At 33.8% G+C, this 15,414-nt stretch overlaps 3 protein-coding genes across 8 annotated transcripts in view; 2 read left to right on the top strand and 1 right to left on the bottom strand.

Moving 5' to 3' along the window:
• LOC106718970 (facilitated trehalose transporter Tret1) overlaps positions 1–2,889 on the top strand; it is a 37,348-nt gene extending 34,459 nt beyond the window's left edge. For 3 of the 6 annotated variants that reach the window (XM_014513193.2, XM_014513192.2, XM_014513191.2), the window contains exons 2-3: positions 861–972; positions 1,138–2,888. In XM_014513193.2, coding sequence (XP_014368679.2) covers positions 861–972; positions 1,138–2,504 — 1,479 coding nt within the window. In that variant the 3' untranslated portion in view covers positions 2,505–2,888. Of the gene's footprint in view, positions 1–860; positions 973–1,137 lie in introns of all 6 variants that reach the window. The other 3 variants (XM_014513189.2, XM_014513190.2, XM_014513194.2) reach the window with 2 other exon arrangements.
• Positions 2,890–5,196: 2,307 nt separating this feature from the next.
• Positions 5,197–7,513, bottom strand: LOC106718921 (mucolipin-3). The gene has a single exon (XM_014513123.2). It carries the CDS (start codon positions 7,301–7,303, stop codon positions 5,501–5,503), a length of 1,803 nt encoding a protein of 600 aa, XP_014368609.2. The 5' UTR covers positions 7,304–7,513; the 3' UTR covers positions 5,197–5,500.
• A 403-nt stretch (positions 7,514–7,916) lies between these two features.
• Positions 7,917–13,425, top strand: LOC106718903 (lipid droplet-regulating VLDL assembly factor AUP1). Its single transcript, XM_045680267.1, has 8 exons — positions 7,917–8,112; positions 8,219–8,385; positions 8,588–8,700; positions 9,866–9,939; positions 10,338–10,471; positions 11,795–11,994; positions 12,486–12,660; positions 13,097–13,425. Exons 1-8 carry the CDS (start codon positions 8,075–8,077, stop codon positions 13,387–13,389), a joined length of 1,194 nt encoding a protein of 397 aa, XP_045536223.1. The 5' UTR covers positions 7,917–8,074; the 3' UTR covers positions 13,390–13,425.
• The last annotated feature ends 1,989 nt before the right edge of the window (positions 13,426–15,414 follow it).

The following is a 15,414-nucleotide window of genomic DNA, read 5'->3' as shown; positions in this document are numbered from 1 at the left end:
TAACTCAAAACAGTATCTTTACAACGTAAAATAATGTGAACTTGACTTGAACTAAAAATAATAATGGTTAATTTTTAGAATGTAAGTGCAGTTTTCATTTAGATAACGTTAAATCATGCATAATTAAATATTAAGATAAAATTAATGTTTTACTAGAAATAAGACATGGGTAACTCAACTAAAATTTATGACCTGCAGACCTGCATCTCAAGGTTCACATGTGTGAAGTAGATCAGTGAACCAGCTCCCATTTCTGGCTCAATTTGTACCTGCATACAGATATATATTATTTTATCAACCAAGCCTTTAACAATATAACTATGTTAATAATATTTATAAATACAATACATTAATAATACTTAAGCTTTATTTACATAAATTGTGATTAGCTTTTTGGTTGATATGTCTGTTACTATCATTACAAATTTCAAAATTCAATTTTCAAAATTCTTGGTAAATTTGGAATAATAATGAACATTATAGTAACAATGTGTTTTATAAAAATGATAAAAATCTTATATATAAAATTCTCATGACACAATGTTAGTTACCGTATTCCTACGAAACGGCTTGACCGATTTTTATGAAATCTTATATTCATATTCAGTAGGTCTGAGAATCGGCTATTATCTATTTTTCATACCGCTATTAAGTTTTTTTTACTGCGCGCGGATGGAGTCGCGGGCGACAGCTAGTATTATTATAAATGACGAAATTAATATAAAGAAGCTTTACTATGTGTTTTTTTCAATTAGATATATATTTTTTTAATTATTAGACTATTTCACTAAGTTGTGTTGCATTAATTTTGTTAACATTTTTAACTGTACTAACTAATATGTTTATTTTCCTTCTTTCAGCAGACACAAGGAAATAACGGCATGGCCGAGATCGGAGTGTCGCAGGCGGCGCTGGTGGAGCCGCGCGGAGAGGGAGGCCGCAAGCTGCCCCAGTATATCGCAGCTTTGACGGGTAACTATCATATCATATGATTTGATGGGTAACTTAGTGATGCGCCACATTGGCAAAGGCCATGATGAAAATATTATTTTTTATTATTTCCGCATCGGAATCATCTTCAGCCAGCACACATACACCATTAAACTTCATAAAAAACACATTTTGTTTTGTTTTCAGCCACCCTGGGCGCGTTGGCTGCCGGGTCTATGCTCGGCTGGTCCTCACCAGTCATATTCAAAATCACACAAGCCAACAGCACCGATTATGATTTCGAAGTCTCTCAATCCCAGGGCGACTGGGTGTCATCGCTCATCAACCTCGGCGCCGCAGCTGTTTGCTTCCCCATCGGACTCATCATGGACGCTCTGGGACGGAAGAAGACCATGTTGTGTCTCGTAGCTCCTTTCACGTTGGGCTGGCTTCTCATTACCTTTGCAACCAACGTCGGAATGCTAATGGCTGGGAGAATTATAACCGGTATAGCCGGCGGAGCATTCTGCGTCACCGCCCCCGCATACACCAGTGAAATAGCGCAGGACTCCATACGCGGCACCCTCGGCAGCTACTTCCAGTTGATGGTCACAGTCGGTATCCTCTTCTCCTACGTCGTAGGAAGCTACACCAGTGTATTCGTCTTCAACATTCTTTGTACCATCATTCCAATTATATTTGGTATCGTTTTCTTCTTCATGCCCGAAAGCCCCAACTTCTTAGTGGTGAAGGGCAGGAACGATGAAGCGAAAGAAGCTCTAATCAGACTCCGAGGTAGGAATTACGACGTCGATACTGAATTGGATACCCTGATCAACAAAGCTGAAGAGGCGAAAAACAACCCGGTATCATTTCTGTCCGCTATCACGAAGAAGACGGCGCTGAAAGCTATTCTCATCTGCTACGCTCTGATGTTGTTCCAGCAGCTATCTGGTATCAACGCCGTAATCTTCAACACGTCCGCTATATTTGCGAGCGCCGGTGCGGCCATCCCGAGCGCTATTGCCACTATCATTATCGGCGTGATCCAAGTGATCGCTACCTTTGTTTCCAGTTTGGTGGTCGATAAACTGGGTAGAAGAGTTCTCCTCCTTTTCTCTGCTCTAGTCATGTGCGTTTGCTCCACCGCTCTCGGCGTATTTTTCTTCATGCAAGGCGTCCACGGTCCCGAATCATCCATCGTACAGGCGATGTCATGGCTGCCGTTGTTATCCCTTTCCCTGTTCATAATCGCTTTCTCTCTGGGCTTCGGTCCCATCCCTTGGATGATGGCGGGCGAACTCTGCTTAATCGATATCAAAGCTTTCGTCGGCTCCACCGCCGGAACTCTCAACTGGCTGCTCAGTTTCACGGTCACCAGCACCTTCAACTCATTGAACAAATCGATCGGACAGGGACAAGTTTTCTGGTTGTTTGCCGGCATTATGCTCGTTGGCTTTATATTCATCTTCTTTGTCATACCGGAGACGAAAGGAAAAAGCGTAGACGAGATTCAAATAATGTTAGGCGCGGAACCCCAGCCCCAGACCAATACCACCACCACAAAAAAATAAACCAATCAAAGAGACTGAATGGAAGAGTATTTTTTTATATAAAGACTTACTAGATGTTAGTCTACGATTGGCTAATTGTTTCTTTGGTGTCACAATTGTGCTACGAAAAGCAATATTTTTGTCTATGTGTTACCAAAGATTTGTCCTCTGTCTGGATTTTGCATTCCACTATCGACACTTAGATTAAGGAAATGGTAGGTTATTTTTTTTAGTGTATTTTGTAATGGTAGCAAATATGTTAAGGCAGCTGATTTGATATCCATTTTTAATATCGAATTCTATGACTCTGTGGTAGAATTTGTGTCATTCTGACATTTAGAAATGTTTTGTAAAATGAAATTGTTTTTAGCCGTGATTGTAATTTATGGAATCATATCACAGAAAGACATAAATATATGTAAATACGATTAAAAAATTACTTTTCTTTTATATATTTACTTATTTTTATTTTAACGAATTTATTTACAGAATAATAGAAAATGCCATAAAATGTTAGCATAATAATGATATTGATATACTATTTCTATTAAATCAATTGAAATTATTTTTTAACTTAATACTTTAATGCCAAATTATTTATTTTTAAAAATAAAGACATTTGTGATTTTAAATTATTTGACGTGAGACAAAGGCGCGAAAAAATGTTTTCGTTTCAAATAAAATAAGTATTACTTTAATTTTAGATGCATAACAATAATAATTTTAACGGATTTTAAACAATGAAAAGAAATTGTAGATATGATTTAGGCTATTCACTGAATTTGGGCATAAATTTTGCAACATTGTCGAAGTTTCTTGTTTATAAATTTAATTTGACAAAATGCCACTGTATTTTAACGTTGAAAGACGGTGTGTATGCATCCTAATGATGCAATAAAATTATGAAATTGTGGTTATGTTAACTGATTACTGTCTAAGTATATAATAACATGGCGTAATAAGCGTCCGAGTTAGTGCTTGCCAATGCTACATCGTATTTCACTATTTGCGAAGCTCCTAAAGCCGACTCACTGAAATTTTAAAAAATATTATAACCACGAAAAATTTTAGTTTTTATTTTTGATTTATATTAGTACAAAGTTAGAAGACGTAAGTTGAGAATAAAAGAATTGTGAACTGCAATGTTGTAACACCTTTCTATTAAAATTATGTTTTGGAAAAGCAAAGTCCAAAATGTACGTAAAACAAAGCAGGACCTAACGCAAGCCACATTATTTTGTTAAAATAATTTATAGCCGATGTTTTTACTCGCAAGGCAAATGTGAATATTGTTATTGTTTGTAGTTATTTGTAGATTTTAATAAATGTATGAAAATTTATAGTTATTTCATTTTTCTTACAACATTTTGTTGATTGTTCCATAATTATCACCTAGATTCAGCTTGTGTGAGGACAGATTCGAACCCACAGTCTCATGGTCGGTACGTCGCACAAAAAAGCATTGCCTTACTACAGCAGTAACTGCTGGTGTTTATATCGGATGACTTTCTAGGCCATAACGAATAGCTCGGTGAGAAAAATTTTCAGGCAACGCCCTTCTAGTTTCTTATTAAATCTAATTGCAGTAGTAAATGCGTGATGCGATGTATAATAATAAATATACAATTATGCATACGTTAACACGGAAGATTGCTACTGTCATATTTATCAGAGATAATAAGTCACGGACAATATGTCTAACACCTGTCGTCTTGCATAGCTCGAACTCGTGATTCATTCGGGTAGGCTGAGATAACAGAATCCAATTAGGTGTTGAAAACTGTTAAATTAAAAAATAAGGCAGCGTACATATATACCTATTGATATTACTGCTTAAGGAAAAAGCTCGTCGACAATAAAGTAGGGTTTCCCTATGATTGCAACTATGTTTTATAGTTAGGTGAATGTGTAGCTAACTTTTTCCGTTAACCTCACTTGAAATTATACGATGCTCCGACCAACTAAAATGGGAATAGGACAGGAGAGGAGAAACACGAAGAGACTATTTAACTCACATTTATAGTCGATGTAGTAAACAAAACTGACAGGAGTAAAAGAGAAGGGGTGAACCGGGCGGCGGAAATAAAACCTGGGTCATTGTATTACGCCCATTATATAAAGTAATAAAAGCACTCTGTACATTGTAATGTAATTTATAACAATTATCCCGTCTACACTACAATAACAAGCTATATTTGTACTTCTGGTAGTTTGCACGTAGAAGATAGTGCAGGGGTTTCATAATAACTTACTTATAATTGTCAACTGAATTAAATTAGACTTTTACTTGACTACTTGATATTTAACATTCAAGGTTATATTATTTGAATTCAATAAGTAAATTTGATAACGTCTACATCTCAGTATTCAAATTGGCCGAATGCAATTCGGGAATAATTTTACGTCTTTCATACTATTTAAAAAAATAATCATTTGGTATAAGTTTACTGCAGAATTTCATAAATTAAGATCCAGATAAAATAAAACGAACAATAAATTGTGATTGTTATCTGTTACATTGATTAGAAAGATGGACTTGTTTGAATGTGATCAAACCATGACAGTTGTATGGTAGATAAATGTACAAAGAACACATGTCCTCGTGTTTGATATTAATAACAGATGAGTCAATTATATTCATTAACTGTCCTCATTTATTCTTAAAATCAATAATGAAAAGCAATTGTTTACTATATAAATTTATTTTGTTCCTTTCTATATCACAAACGCATGCACATTCACAGTATTTTTATAAATATAAATCTCGTAACAATCCAATTATAGTTACTGGTACATTTTTACAATCTTTGGTTACACTGATAACAGACATAATTTACACATTTACAAGTTTCTTATTTACATGATTAACATTTATACATAAAAAAATTAATCACTATGTGACCTATCATTACATTTATTTTTCATTCCAAAACGTGCGAAAATTCTCAAAATGATTAATCAAAACACACATAACGGCTTCCTTAAAATAATTTAATAACACTTAAATAATAAGGAGCCTATAATATATTCAGATTTGAACCTCCACCACCTATTTTTGAGTAAGCACTTCTATAAAAATTGCAACAAAACAATGAGTTCATCATAGCATTTAACGAAGAAGAACTTTGTGTTCTGTACAATCCTGAAGATACTTCCTCAATACATGGCTCACCAATAAACGTTTGCAAATCACTCTTCGGGAAACCTTCGCTGTAGTACTGTTTTATAGTATCATAAGCATCCATAATTACAGATATAAATAAACTGAGAACAACATAAATGTAAAGACTTATAAATGAGTATAAGTACACACGGCTAAACCACCACAGCATCGGTGATTTTTTAGACATGATTGAGAAAGTAGCAAACATATCATCCCCATTAATAAGAGAAAACAAACACTCTGATGTAGTAGCTAAGGATCTGAATTTCATGTGATACGGACCTAGTATAAGCCAGCCGCAGAACATAAACCCAGCGTAAAGGAGCAAAGCACAGAAGGAAAATCTAAATATTTTTGGTGCTGCCTTTTTCAATGTTAGTATAACAACATTGTATGTTTTGAAGAATCCTAAGTATCTAAGAACCCCGAACCAAACTAACAAATTACCTAAACCCAAAAGTAAAGAACACACATTCCACTGATCATTTGTGAATTGGTTTCTTTCTATTTGTTCTTTTATTGCTGATCCCATAATGATAAGTAAATCATTAACAATAATCATTATATACCAAATGTTAAGGAATTCTAGCCGACCATCCCAACTCAGTTCTTTATTATAAGCTCTTCGGAAAAATTGCACAGTTAATTCTTTTAGGAGTTGTGCTCGATATATAGCTCTACTGCATAACATGAGGGACGCAGAACAGATTAATATAACCAGTATGTTAAGAATACTGCGTAAAATCTGATCGATTTTGTTATCGGTGATGTAGTTCTTATCACCGTTGCAGACTAATTTATAAGGTTCCGCTTCCAGAACCAGAGACATTTGGCCGTCATGATCTTCATTGTCAAATATTATTTCAACATCAAACCTGACACACTCTGGTGGTGTGATAGGACCGGCCGCTCGGAAGTTTATAGTTTTTAGAGAAAACATTAGCTTAGCTCTAACTAGTGCTGCAAAATTAATTTCCAAGTCTGCATCTTTAATGTAATGTTTTGATTTAAGTAATTGACCATCAGGTATTGTAAAATTTATACATGTTTCATTGATTTCAGAGTTAAATTCATAACTCTCATTAAATCCATGTATTATGCCTTGTTTATAATTATATAGACAGAAGACTGGGTCCGGCATGTTGTTGTTATCATCATTGTATGAATATGGGCCAATAGCATTAGACAGATTTGCATATCCTGCATATGCATAATCCAATGTGTTGTAAAATTCATCTATTTTATAAACAGCTAGGGGTCCAGCGCCTGGTGGGTAGGCATTTATCTCTCTTGTAGAGTCCCAACCGAGAAGAAAAAGATGCGAGAATGTAATCCGATTGTCCCAAGTATAATTGACATGGTTATATCTGTTATGCGCAAAGAGACAGAGTTGGAAAGTTACCAAAATTATCTTGATCACTTGTACGACGAATTTGTATGGAAACTTTCGCTTTGCTTGCCATTTCTCGATTGGATTCATAAAGAAAAACTGCAGTTTACGACGCATTTTTTCTTCCATTTGGTTTAGATTGGAGGAAGTAGTAGGGCATGAAGAATATCCTTGAACATTTCTGCGATTATCTCGATTTCTTTCCGGTGTTTCGTTTTCTTCTTCTGTGCCAGTGTTTTCATCTGGAGATGACTGCATTCTCTCCATTATTAGTAGTTCTAAAAAAATTGCGTTTGAACAATATGACTGTATTAAATAAACACGAAACTTGGAATTGATATAAATAGTTTATCTTGCTGCCAGATTACAGTTTACAATTGAAAGTAGAAAACTCACTACAAGTAAAAACAACTTTTAAGTAAAATGTTCACTACACAAAGGAATTGAATTGAATGCACAGAAGAAAACAAGATATTGAAATAAGTTAAAGTTGAATTGAAATATTGTCATTAGACAGGAGGAATTTTGTTTTATAGCAATATTTATTCTTAATAATCTGTGGAACGGTTGTCTATAGTTTGGTGCCATCAGTGATGCCATATTTTCCTACTTAAATCTACTAAATGAACAACAAAACGAAGAGTTTTGACAATTTACTCGAAATATGGTTTTATATTTTATATTTATTATATCGCTTTGATTTATTTGAATTGTTTTTCTGATTTCTAATGAAAAGAAATAGGAACGTTGTTATCCAATCTCATTTCCCCTTTTTTACTGACAATTACCGAAGATGTGATATATTATCTACTTTCGTTTTCAAGCAAATGTCAAATTGAAAATTTATGTTTCTCTGTTCTTGTCTGTAATCTATGACAAATGTTGTCCATGATCCAAGTTTGTCGTATTAATATATTATCAGGATCAAGAATTTTCTTTGAAAGAATTTTGTAATTTCTTCATAAATTTTAACTCTACATGTTTACTGTACTTCGCCTTTATCTTGTAATAACTGGTCTGTGTCGTTAAATATACAAAATGACATTAACAGTCGACAAGCTATTTAATAAACAAAGGTAAGACTAAGTTTATATTTTGGGGAAAGTAAGATGAACTTCAGTCGTCAATGCAAGATTGTGTTGTTTTCTTTAGAAGTTTACAACCGTATCTTTGTCGTTTCAGGTTTACGGGCGATAATCTATTGCAGTTTCTCTTCTATTTACCTTTGGGGCTACTTTTAATGACTTTAAGAATTATTTTGGGATTAATATTATGGATTGCTGCAATTATTCTCCCTGATAAATCCGGTGTTCGTCAAATGTTGTCCACACTCGCTTGCTGGACGTTTGGTAAGGAAGTTTCAACTAAATTTAATAAGATTCCTAGAAAAATTGTATGAAATTGTTATTTTTTCTCACATACTCCCTGTCATAATTAGACATATTATGTAAATTATTATATATTTTATTGTCCTGTCATATTATTGTGTGTATAAAAGTATAGACACAAAAAGAAATCACAACCAAAATATTTTTATTTGAATTTTCTCAGGTGTGTATGTCAAATTGAAAGGCAATAGAGATCTGCGCTGCAGTGTGATGGTGGCTAATTATGTGTCTTGTTTGGATTCTCTTGCGGCTTCACATGTTCTTGGAACTATTAGCGTAAGTAATGAACAAACCTATATTTTTGAGGTGGAAACACTAATAAACCAATTTTTGCTGAATAAAGTAGAGTAAGTGAGCCTTAGATTTGTTTGATGCCTTCTCAGATGATCTTATACTGTCCAGATTAATAAAATATTCAAGAATATAAATATTAAGAACTAGCTTTTACCCGCGACTCCGTCCGCGCGGAATAAAAAATAGAAAATGGGGTCAAAATTATCCTATGTCCGTTTCCTGGTTCTAAGCTACCTGCCCACCAATTTTCAGTCAAATCGATTCAGCCGTTCTTGAGTTATAAATAGTGTAACTAACACGACTTTCTTTTAAATATATAGATAGATGTATAGGTATTAAGAGCACCTAAAAATGTCCCATATGTATAGATGTTTGAATGTAGAAAAAGCGAGAGAAGTGTGTCAGGACCGTGTCGTTGTGTTTTACAATTTCTTGTAGAATTCTGAAGGTTTTGTGTGTATGTAGGTAATGTTCTCGTAATACAGTGATTGTAGATTGCAGTGATCTGGTCCAGGGGTGATATATCAGTTGGGGTTGCAAATAAAATGCTCTTGTGGCGTTCCACATAATGAACTTGAGGGAACAGAGGGGTTTAGTGGATGTACTCCCAATTGCGGACTGAATCCCACACAACTACCGTATCTGCCCCAAGACAAGGAGTATTCGTTAAGCCCTCCTCCTCCCCTCTTAAAAAAAAAGGGTTGACATTTCACCTCAAACCCATTATGTAGCTCTTTACATGTTATATGCTGCCACAATCTTATCTTACTAATATTATAAATGCGAATGTTTGGATGGATGGATGTTTGTTTGAAGATATCTCCGTTACAGCTCAATTGATCTTGATGAAATTTGGCACAAATGTAGAAGATAGTCTGGAAAAACACATAGGCTACTTATTCAGTCTTTTTTGTCCGCACGAGCGAGGAGTTGCGGGTGACAGTCTTTCATATAAGTTTGGAATTGTGACGAGTTTTTGTGTTAACTTCATATGAAATTGAATAAATATATATTGTAATTCAATTGATCAATGGTTTGTTGAAAAAATCTTGTTTTTATCAAAGTGTAGTCATACAGCTAATTATAATTGTTTTTTAATTCCATGATGGAAATTTAAATCATATAATTATTTGTACATTTATTTCAGCTAAGAAAATGGAAAGTGCCGCCATTTTTTGCCTCAACTCTCGGTATACGAAATGCATCACAATTTATAAGAAAGTAAGTATTTTATATAGTCTTAGTACTAACCAAAAAGTAGAATATAATTGTAAGATTTTCTGTGTGTTAATTTCTTCTAGAATTCTTCTAGAAAAAGTGCTGGTTATTTGTTACCATAGAACTCTAATGTCATGACACTTGTTATAGTCGAACCGCGATAAGCAATAATTCAAGGCATGATGAGTGGCTTAAGGAGGCCGTCCATTGGGCAAAAACAAAGACTTTATGTTAAGAGATGTAAATTCTCCTGTACATATTTTTATTCTTTTTGTTTACTTCAAAATAACAGAGACTCCAATATGTGACAATAAATTTTAGGACTGTGGGATTCTAGAAATAGAGTAACACTTTAGTATTTTAGATGGATTTTAATAATGGTAATGGTGCACCAATTGCAGGCAACACTTTGCTGAAAGTCCGAGCAAACCCATCTTGCTGCAGCCGGAAGGAGCTCCCACTAATGGCAGGGCCCTGCTTAAGTTCACCGACTGGCCCTTCCCCATCGGCAACAGGGTGCAACCAATTGCCATAAGTAAGTTGTATGGTGTGTTTGATAGAATGTGTATGAACTCGTGCGGAATTGTGACGTCATAGCTTTTAAATTTAAAAAAAAATTGGTAGAGTTAGGTTATCTAAACATTCCTCCGAGTTAAAAATGTCTATTTAAGTATGACTTTTGGATAAAATCTCTATTATTCTAGTGGTTTTTGACATGAAAAGGTAAATGACGCGCACATTCTTATAAGAAACTAGCTTTTACCCGCGACTCCGTCCGCGCGGAATAAAAAATAGAAAACGGGGTAAAAATTATCCTATGTCCGTTTCCTGGTTCTAAGCTACTTGCCCACCAATTTTCGGTAAAATTGATTCAGCCGTTCTCGAGTTATAAATAGTGTAACTAACACGACTTTCTTTTATATATATGAAGAAGATTTAAAAAAACTGAACTAAGCTTGATAATTTTGTTACAAAATGTTACAATCAACTAAATTGTTGTGTCACAACATTTTATCTATGACCTTTACAATTGTACCTTGACTGTTATTAACTTGAATCAACAATAGATATTTATTTTATTTATTAAATGGTGTCAGGTTTTATATTTAATAGTTTTTATTTAATATCAATGTGGCAAACAAATGGTCACATAAGTACACCTTAATAGCGAAGACACCACTGTCTCTAGACTAACTATAATCGACACAGGAAGGGATGATCAAAAAGAAGATATATCCCCTTCCTCTGTTAAATTCACTACCCATTCCTATCCCTTCCTTATAACAAAAGGATGGGAAGGGTAGGGGACTAAAATTATGCCTGTCTTTCTATTTCACTTATCCGTTCAACAGATGTTTTATGATTAACTGTGGACTGTATGAATGGGATATAAATTTAAGTTCACATATTTTATTCCGAATCGAACTTATGACTGCAAAATTGTCTAGCTTTATTATACTAGCTGTAGCCCGCGACACCGTCCGCGCGGAATTTAAAAAAACTATGTTCTTTTAAGATCCTTTGAGCCGTTCCAGAGAAATTCTTCAAACATTCATCCATCCATCCATCTAATTTTTTTTTTAGATGACAAGGGAGTTTATTTATGTATAAAAACAGTAAATAATGACAGAAAAGTTCTACAAGATGTTTAACAGATTTAAGCTCTTATGAAAAGTTAGTTTTACTTATTTTTGACAGTAACTATTTTACATTTTACATCCTGGCAAGGTTGCTTCTATCTTCCTTCCAAGTTGGTGACTTTAGCCAAAACATTAAGGTTTATAAAACCTTTCGTGGACTCCACGTGAGTGGGAGAAGACCAGGGAGATGAGGATTAGTGTATTTAATAAATGATTAGATGTGGAACGTCCTATGAGTGCTGTGTGTGTGCGGGGTGGGGGTGGACTGGCTCGTCAGCTGTGTGAGGATGCGCTGTGGTACCTCACTGCCCCCGCCACTGTGTACACGCTGAGAGCACTGCCGCCGCTGGAGAGAGGATCTGATGATGATGCTGCCTTCTCCAAGCGCATCGCACAGACATTAGCTGATGCTCTACAGGTAATAGTTAACTCATATTGTAGAGGTTAAGTATTTGATTTGTAATGTGCAGGTCCTGGGTTCGAATCCCCCCGATGTACTTATGTGTTTTTCGATTTATATATGTACATTTATCTGATGTTTCTATGGTGTAGGAAAACATTGTGATGCTGCACATATCTGAGAAGAAATTCAATGATATGTGTGAAGTCAACCCGCACTTGGCTGTGGTTGACTATGAACTAGTCACCCCTAACTTCAGTGAAGACCTATAGTGAGCTGATGATGATGATATGTTTGTAGTAAATTAATTTACTAATATTGTAAAAGTTTGGATGTATGGGTGATTGAATGAAAAGTATTTCTAAAATGGCGATCCATTTGATATCTATAATATTTGGAATGGATGTAAAAGATAGTCTGGAAGAAAACATAGGCTACTAAGATTTTTATCCCCGTGCCCCCTTTTAATGAGTGTATCTGGTAATACTGGTTTTACTTTACTGTTGTAGATCCCGGCTACAGAGTACCGGTGGGAGGATTTGCCGGGGGAGCGCACTGTGGGGGGTGGTGGGAGTGTTGGGGGTGGTCGGGGCTCCAGTGGGGCGGAGTCCCTGAGCCGGATGGCCCGCAAAGTGCGAGAGGTGCTCCCTGCTGTACCCGAGCGAGATGTGTTGCGAGACCTCGGTGAGAATTATACCATGTTTTTTTGAATGTCATTTGTATGATTTATTTCTTACTATGATATTGAATTATGTGATTTTAATTTCTAGTATGTAAAATTATATAATTTTATCTTTACGTTTGTTTATTTACACAGCGACAGCAACACTTATCGTGTTCCAGTTAATTTTGTAATACAGAGACATTGATGTATATACTAGATCAGGGACCCCCAAACTATTGGACAAGTGACCCCCTTTTCCAAAATGAACTGTTACCTCAGACCCAAATGGTCAAATTACCTACTTTTAAGATCTATTATTATTATTCATTCTGACTTAGGTCAATGGAAGAAAACAGTGAGAATTAGCAATGCTTTAAGTTCGATATCGTCCCCTTTGGGAGTAGTCCCCCCCCTCTAGTCTAATCGTACCATAAAGCTGTTAAAATGTTTCTACAGCTAAAACACATAGCGTGGATGTGACCATAACCAACTTCCTGGAGGGCATAACTCCGTACACGCCGGAGGTGAGGCCCCCAACAGCGCAGGCGCAGGCCCCGCCCCCGGCGGAGCCCCGCCCCGGGCCTTCGCGGGACCCGCCCAAGTACGTCATCCCCGCGCCCACAGGAGTCTTCCCGAAGACTGCGAAGGAGAGACAGCTCAGCTTCCAGGAGAGGAAGGAGCAGATGATAGCAGAGGCCAGGAAGAAATACATCGAGAAACATGGAATTGATGTCGCGATAAATTGTTGAACAATTCGCTTGTAATTTTACGATAAATAATGTTTGTATATTTAAAGTTGATAGTAATCATTGGATTTGAATTAAAATTTGTGATATACATTAATTGTATTTTGATTTCTTAACTTGTTCAAATATAAATTAAAATGTTAAATAAATTACCTCAAAATTAAAAATATTTAACAAAAAATATTTGCATGAAAGAGCAAATATCATTTTAAAATATGAATAAAATATTCAAATTTATAAAATATTTGTTATAATTTTTAATGAAATGACTTTATTCAAGTAAATAATTTTCATTTGAAATATTTCCTTACAATATTTAAAAATATACAGAAGATATTAAATATAATAAATTCAATTAAAAATTATTTCTATTATTATATAACTCGGAAATAAAATATTTTAAAATTTATCGTAAAATTACAATATAAAATGTAAAATAAAAAAAATGAGCGGCTTATATTACAGGGGACAGTTTCTTTCTAGTGTCTAAGAATTAAATTGCTAAGGTAACAGTATTTTTTACTGTAAATATTCAACGACATAATTGTGTTCGCGGGAAGTCTTTTACTTTTTTTAATATTTTTTTTTAGTTACTACATAATGTAATTTAATTAACTTATTCGGATATACTCAGTACATAGACATTTTTATGCAAAATTATTTGAAATAATTATTTTGACTAAAAATAATACATGACATATGCTTTCTTAAAAAAAATTAAATAGGACTTTATAAGAATTATAGTAAAAAAAAAATAAGTAAGCTTGTAATGATTTCTAAATTTTCACATGTCCATTTTTGTAATATTAAGGTGGATTTTCTTAACTGAGTGCGAGAAAAACTTAGCTTCCATTTCCACTAACAAAACACCTGTCCAAAACATAGTCTTATTTCTTTTTTTATCAATGAAAAAACAATATATTTTTTTAGGTTTTCCAGTGGAAATACACTTTTAATTTGTTCAAAATAACTTGAACAATGTAGTTGTAATTATAGACTTTATTCATACGTAAGCAGAGTTTATTTTTGTACACAAGCTGTAGATTGCGTTAGATGTCAAACGAGTAGTCACTTGAAAAAAACTTTTTCTTTGTAACGAGAAAGAATGTACAAGAAAATGATATTGATCAGTAATACCTATATAAAAAATACCTCTAAGTACTTTTTAATTTTGAGATTCACGTAATAAATATTATTTTTTAAAAGTATCTGTTTTTACTACCAACTTTTTTTAATAGTGACGTCATCTGAAGTGTCAGCGATGACGTCACAATATTGCACGTGCTCATGCACATTCTGAATTTTAACGCTTTACAATAGAATTTTTCTTCAACTAATTCCACGAAAGAATGGAAAAAATGTTTATAAAAAAACTATTTTATATACTTGTATGGATTTTATGTTATAAAAAGTTAAAAAGGACATTGATTTTTGCACTTTATAATGAACCGTTCAAACTAAAATTATAAATTAATATTTTAACCAACTGCGTAGTATTTAGAGTTTCTAATTTACCTATTTCGTAGTGTAAGAGTTAGATCTCCTTTATAAAGCCTTGTATATATTATATTTATATTCATAATTTACTGCTAAATAAATAATTATATCTTGAGATATCGCACGATCATAATATATGTCACTATTATTATTTTTTTCTTAAATGATTTTAATATTGAAAAGAAAAGATTTTCTTTTTTTTAATTTTTAATTTAATTTCCTTCATTTTTGTTTTAATTTATTTTATTTAAATGGTTTTTTTTCAAATATTTTTTTAAAATTTTTATTTTGTTTTTACTAATTTTAAAAATAAATACTATAGTATTTTTGCTTGTAGGTTAACCTTTTGACTTACGTCTTCCTTCATTTTAGATTATTGAAGTTAATATAATTTAAGTCTTTAAACGTTCTGGAAAGTTCTTGTTTCGGTTAAAATATAAATTGTGTACATTTCATACGATTTAAAAAATCACAAACTTTGGACATTTTACATATCATTTTTTTTTAACAAAATTCTTAAATTTATTATTC

Source organism: Papilio machaon, chromosome 12 (assembly GCF_912999745.1).
Source record: "Papilio machaon chromosome 12, ilPapMach1.1, whole genome shotgun sequence".
Classification (NCBI taxonomy): domain Eukaryota; kingdom Metazoa; phylum Arthropoda; class Insecta; order Lepidoptera; family Papilionidae; genus Papilio; species Papilio machaon.
Note: the sequence above shows the minus strand (reverse complement) of the source record. Positions and strands in the feature narration are given on the sequence as shown.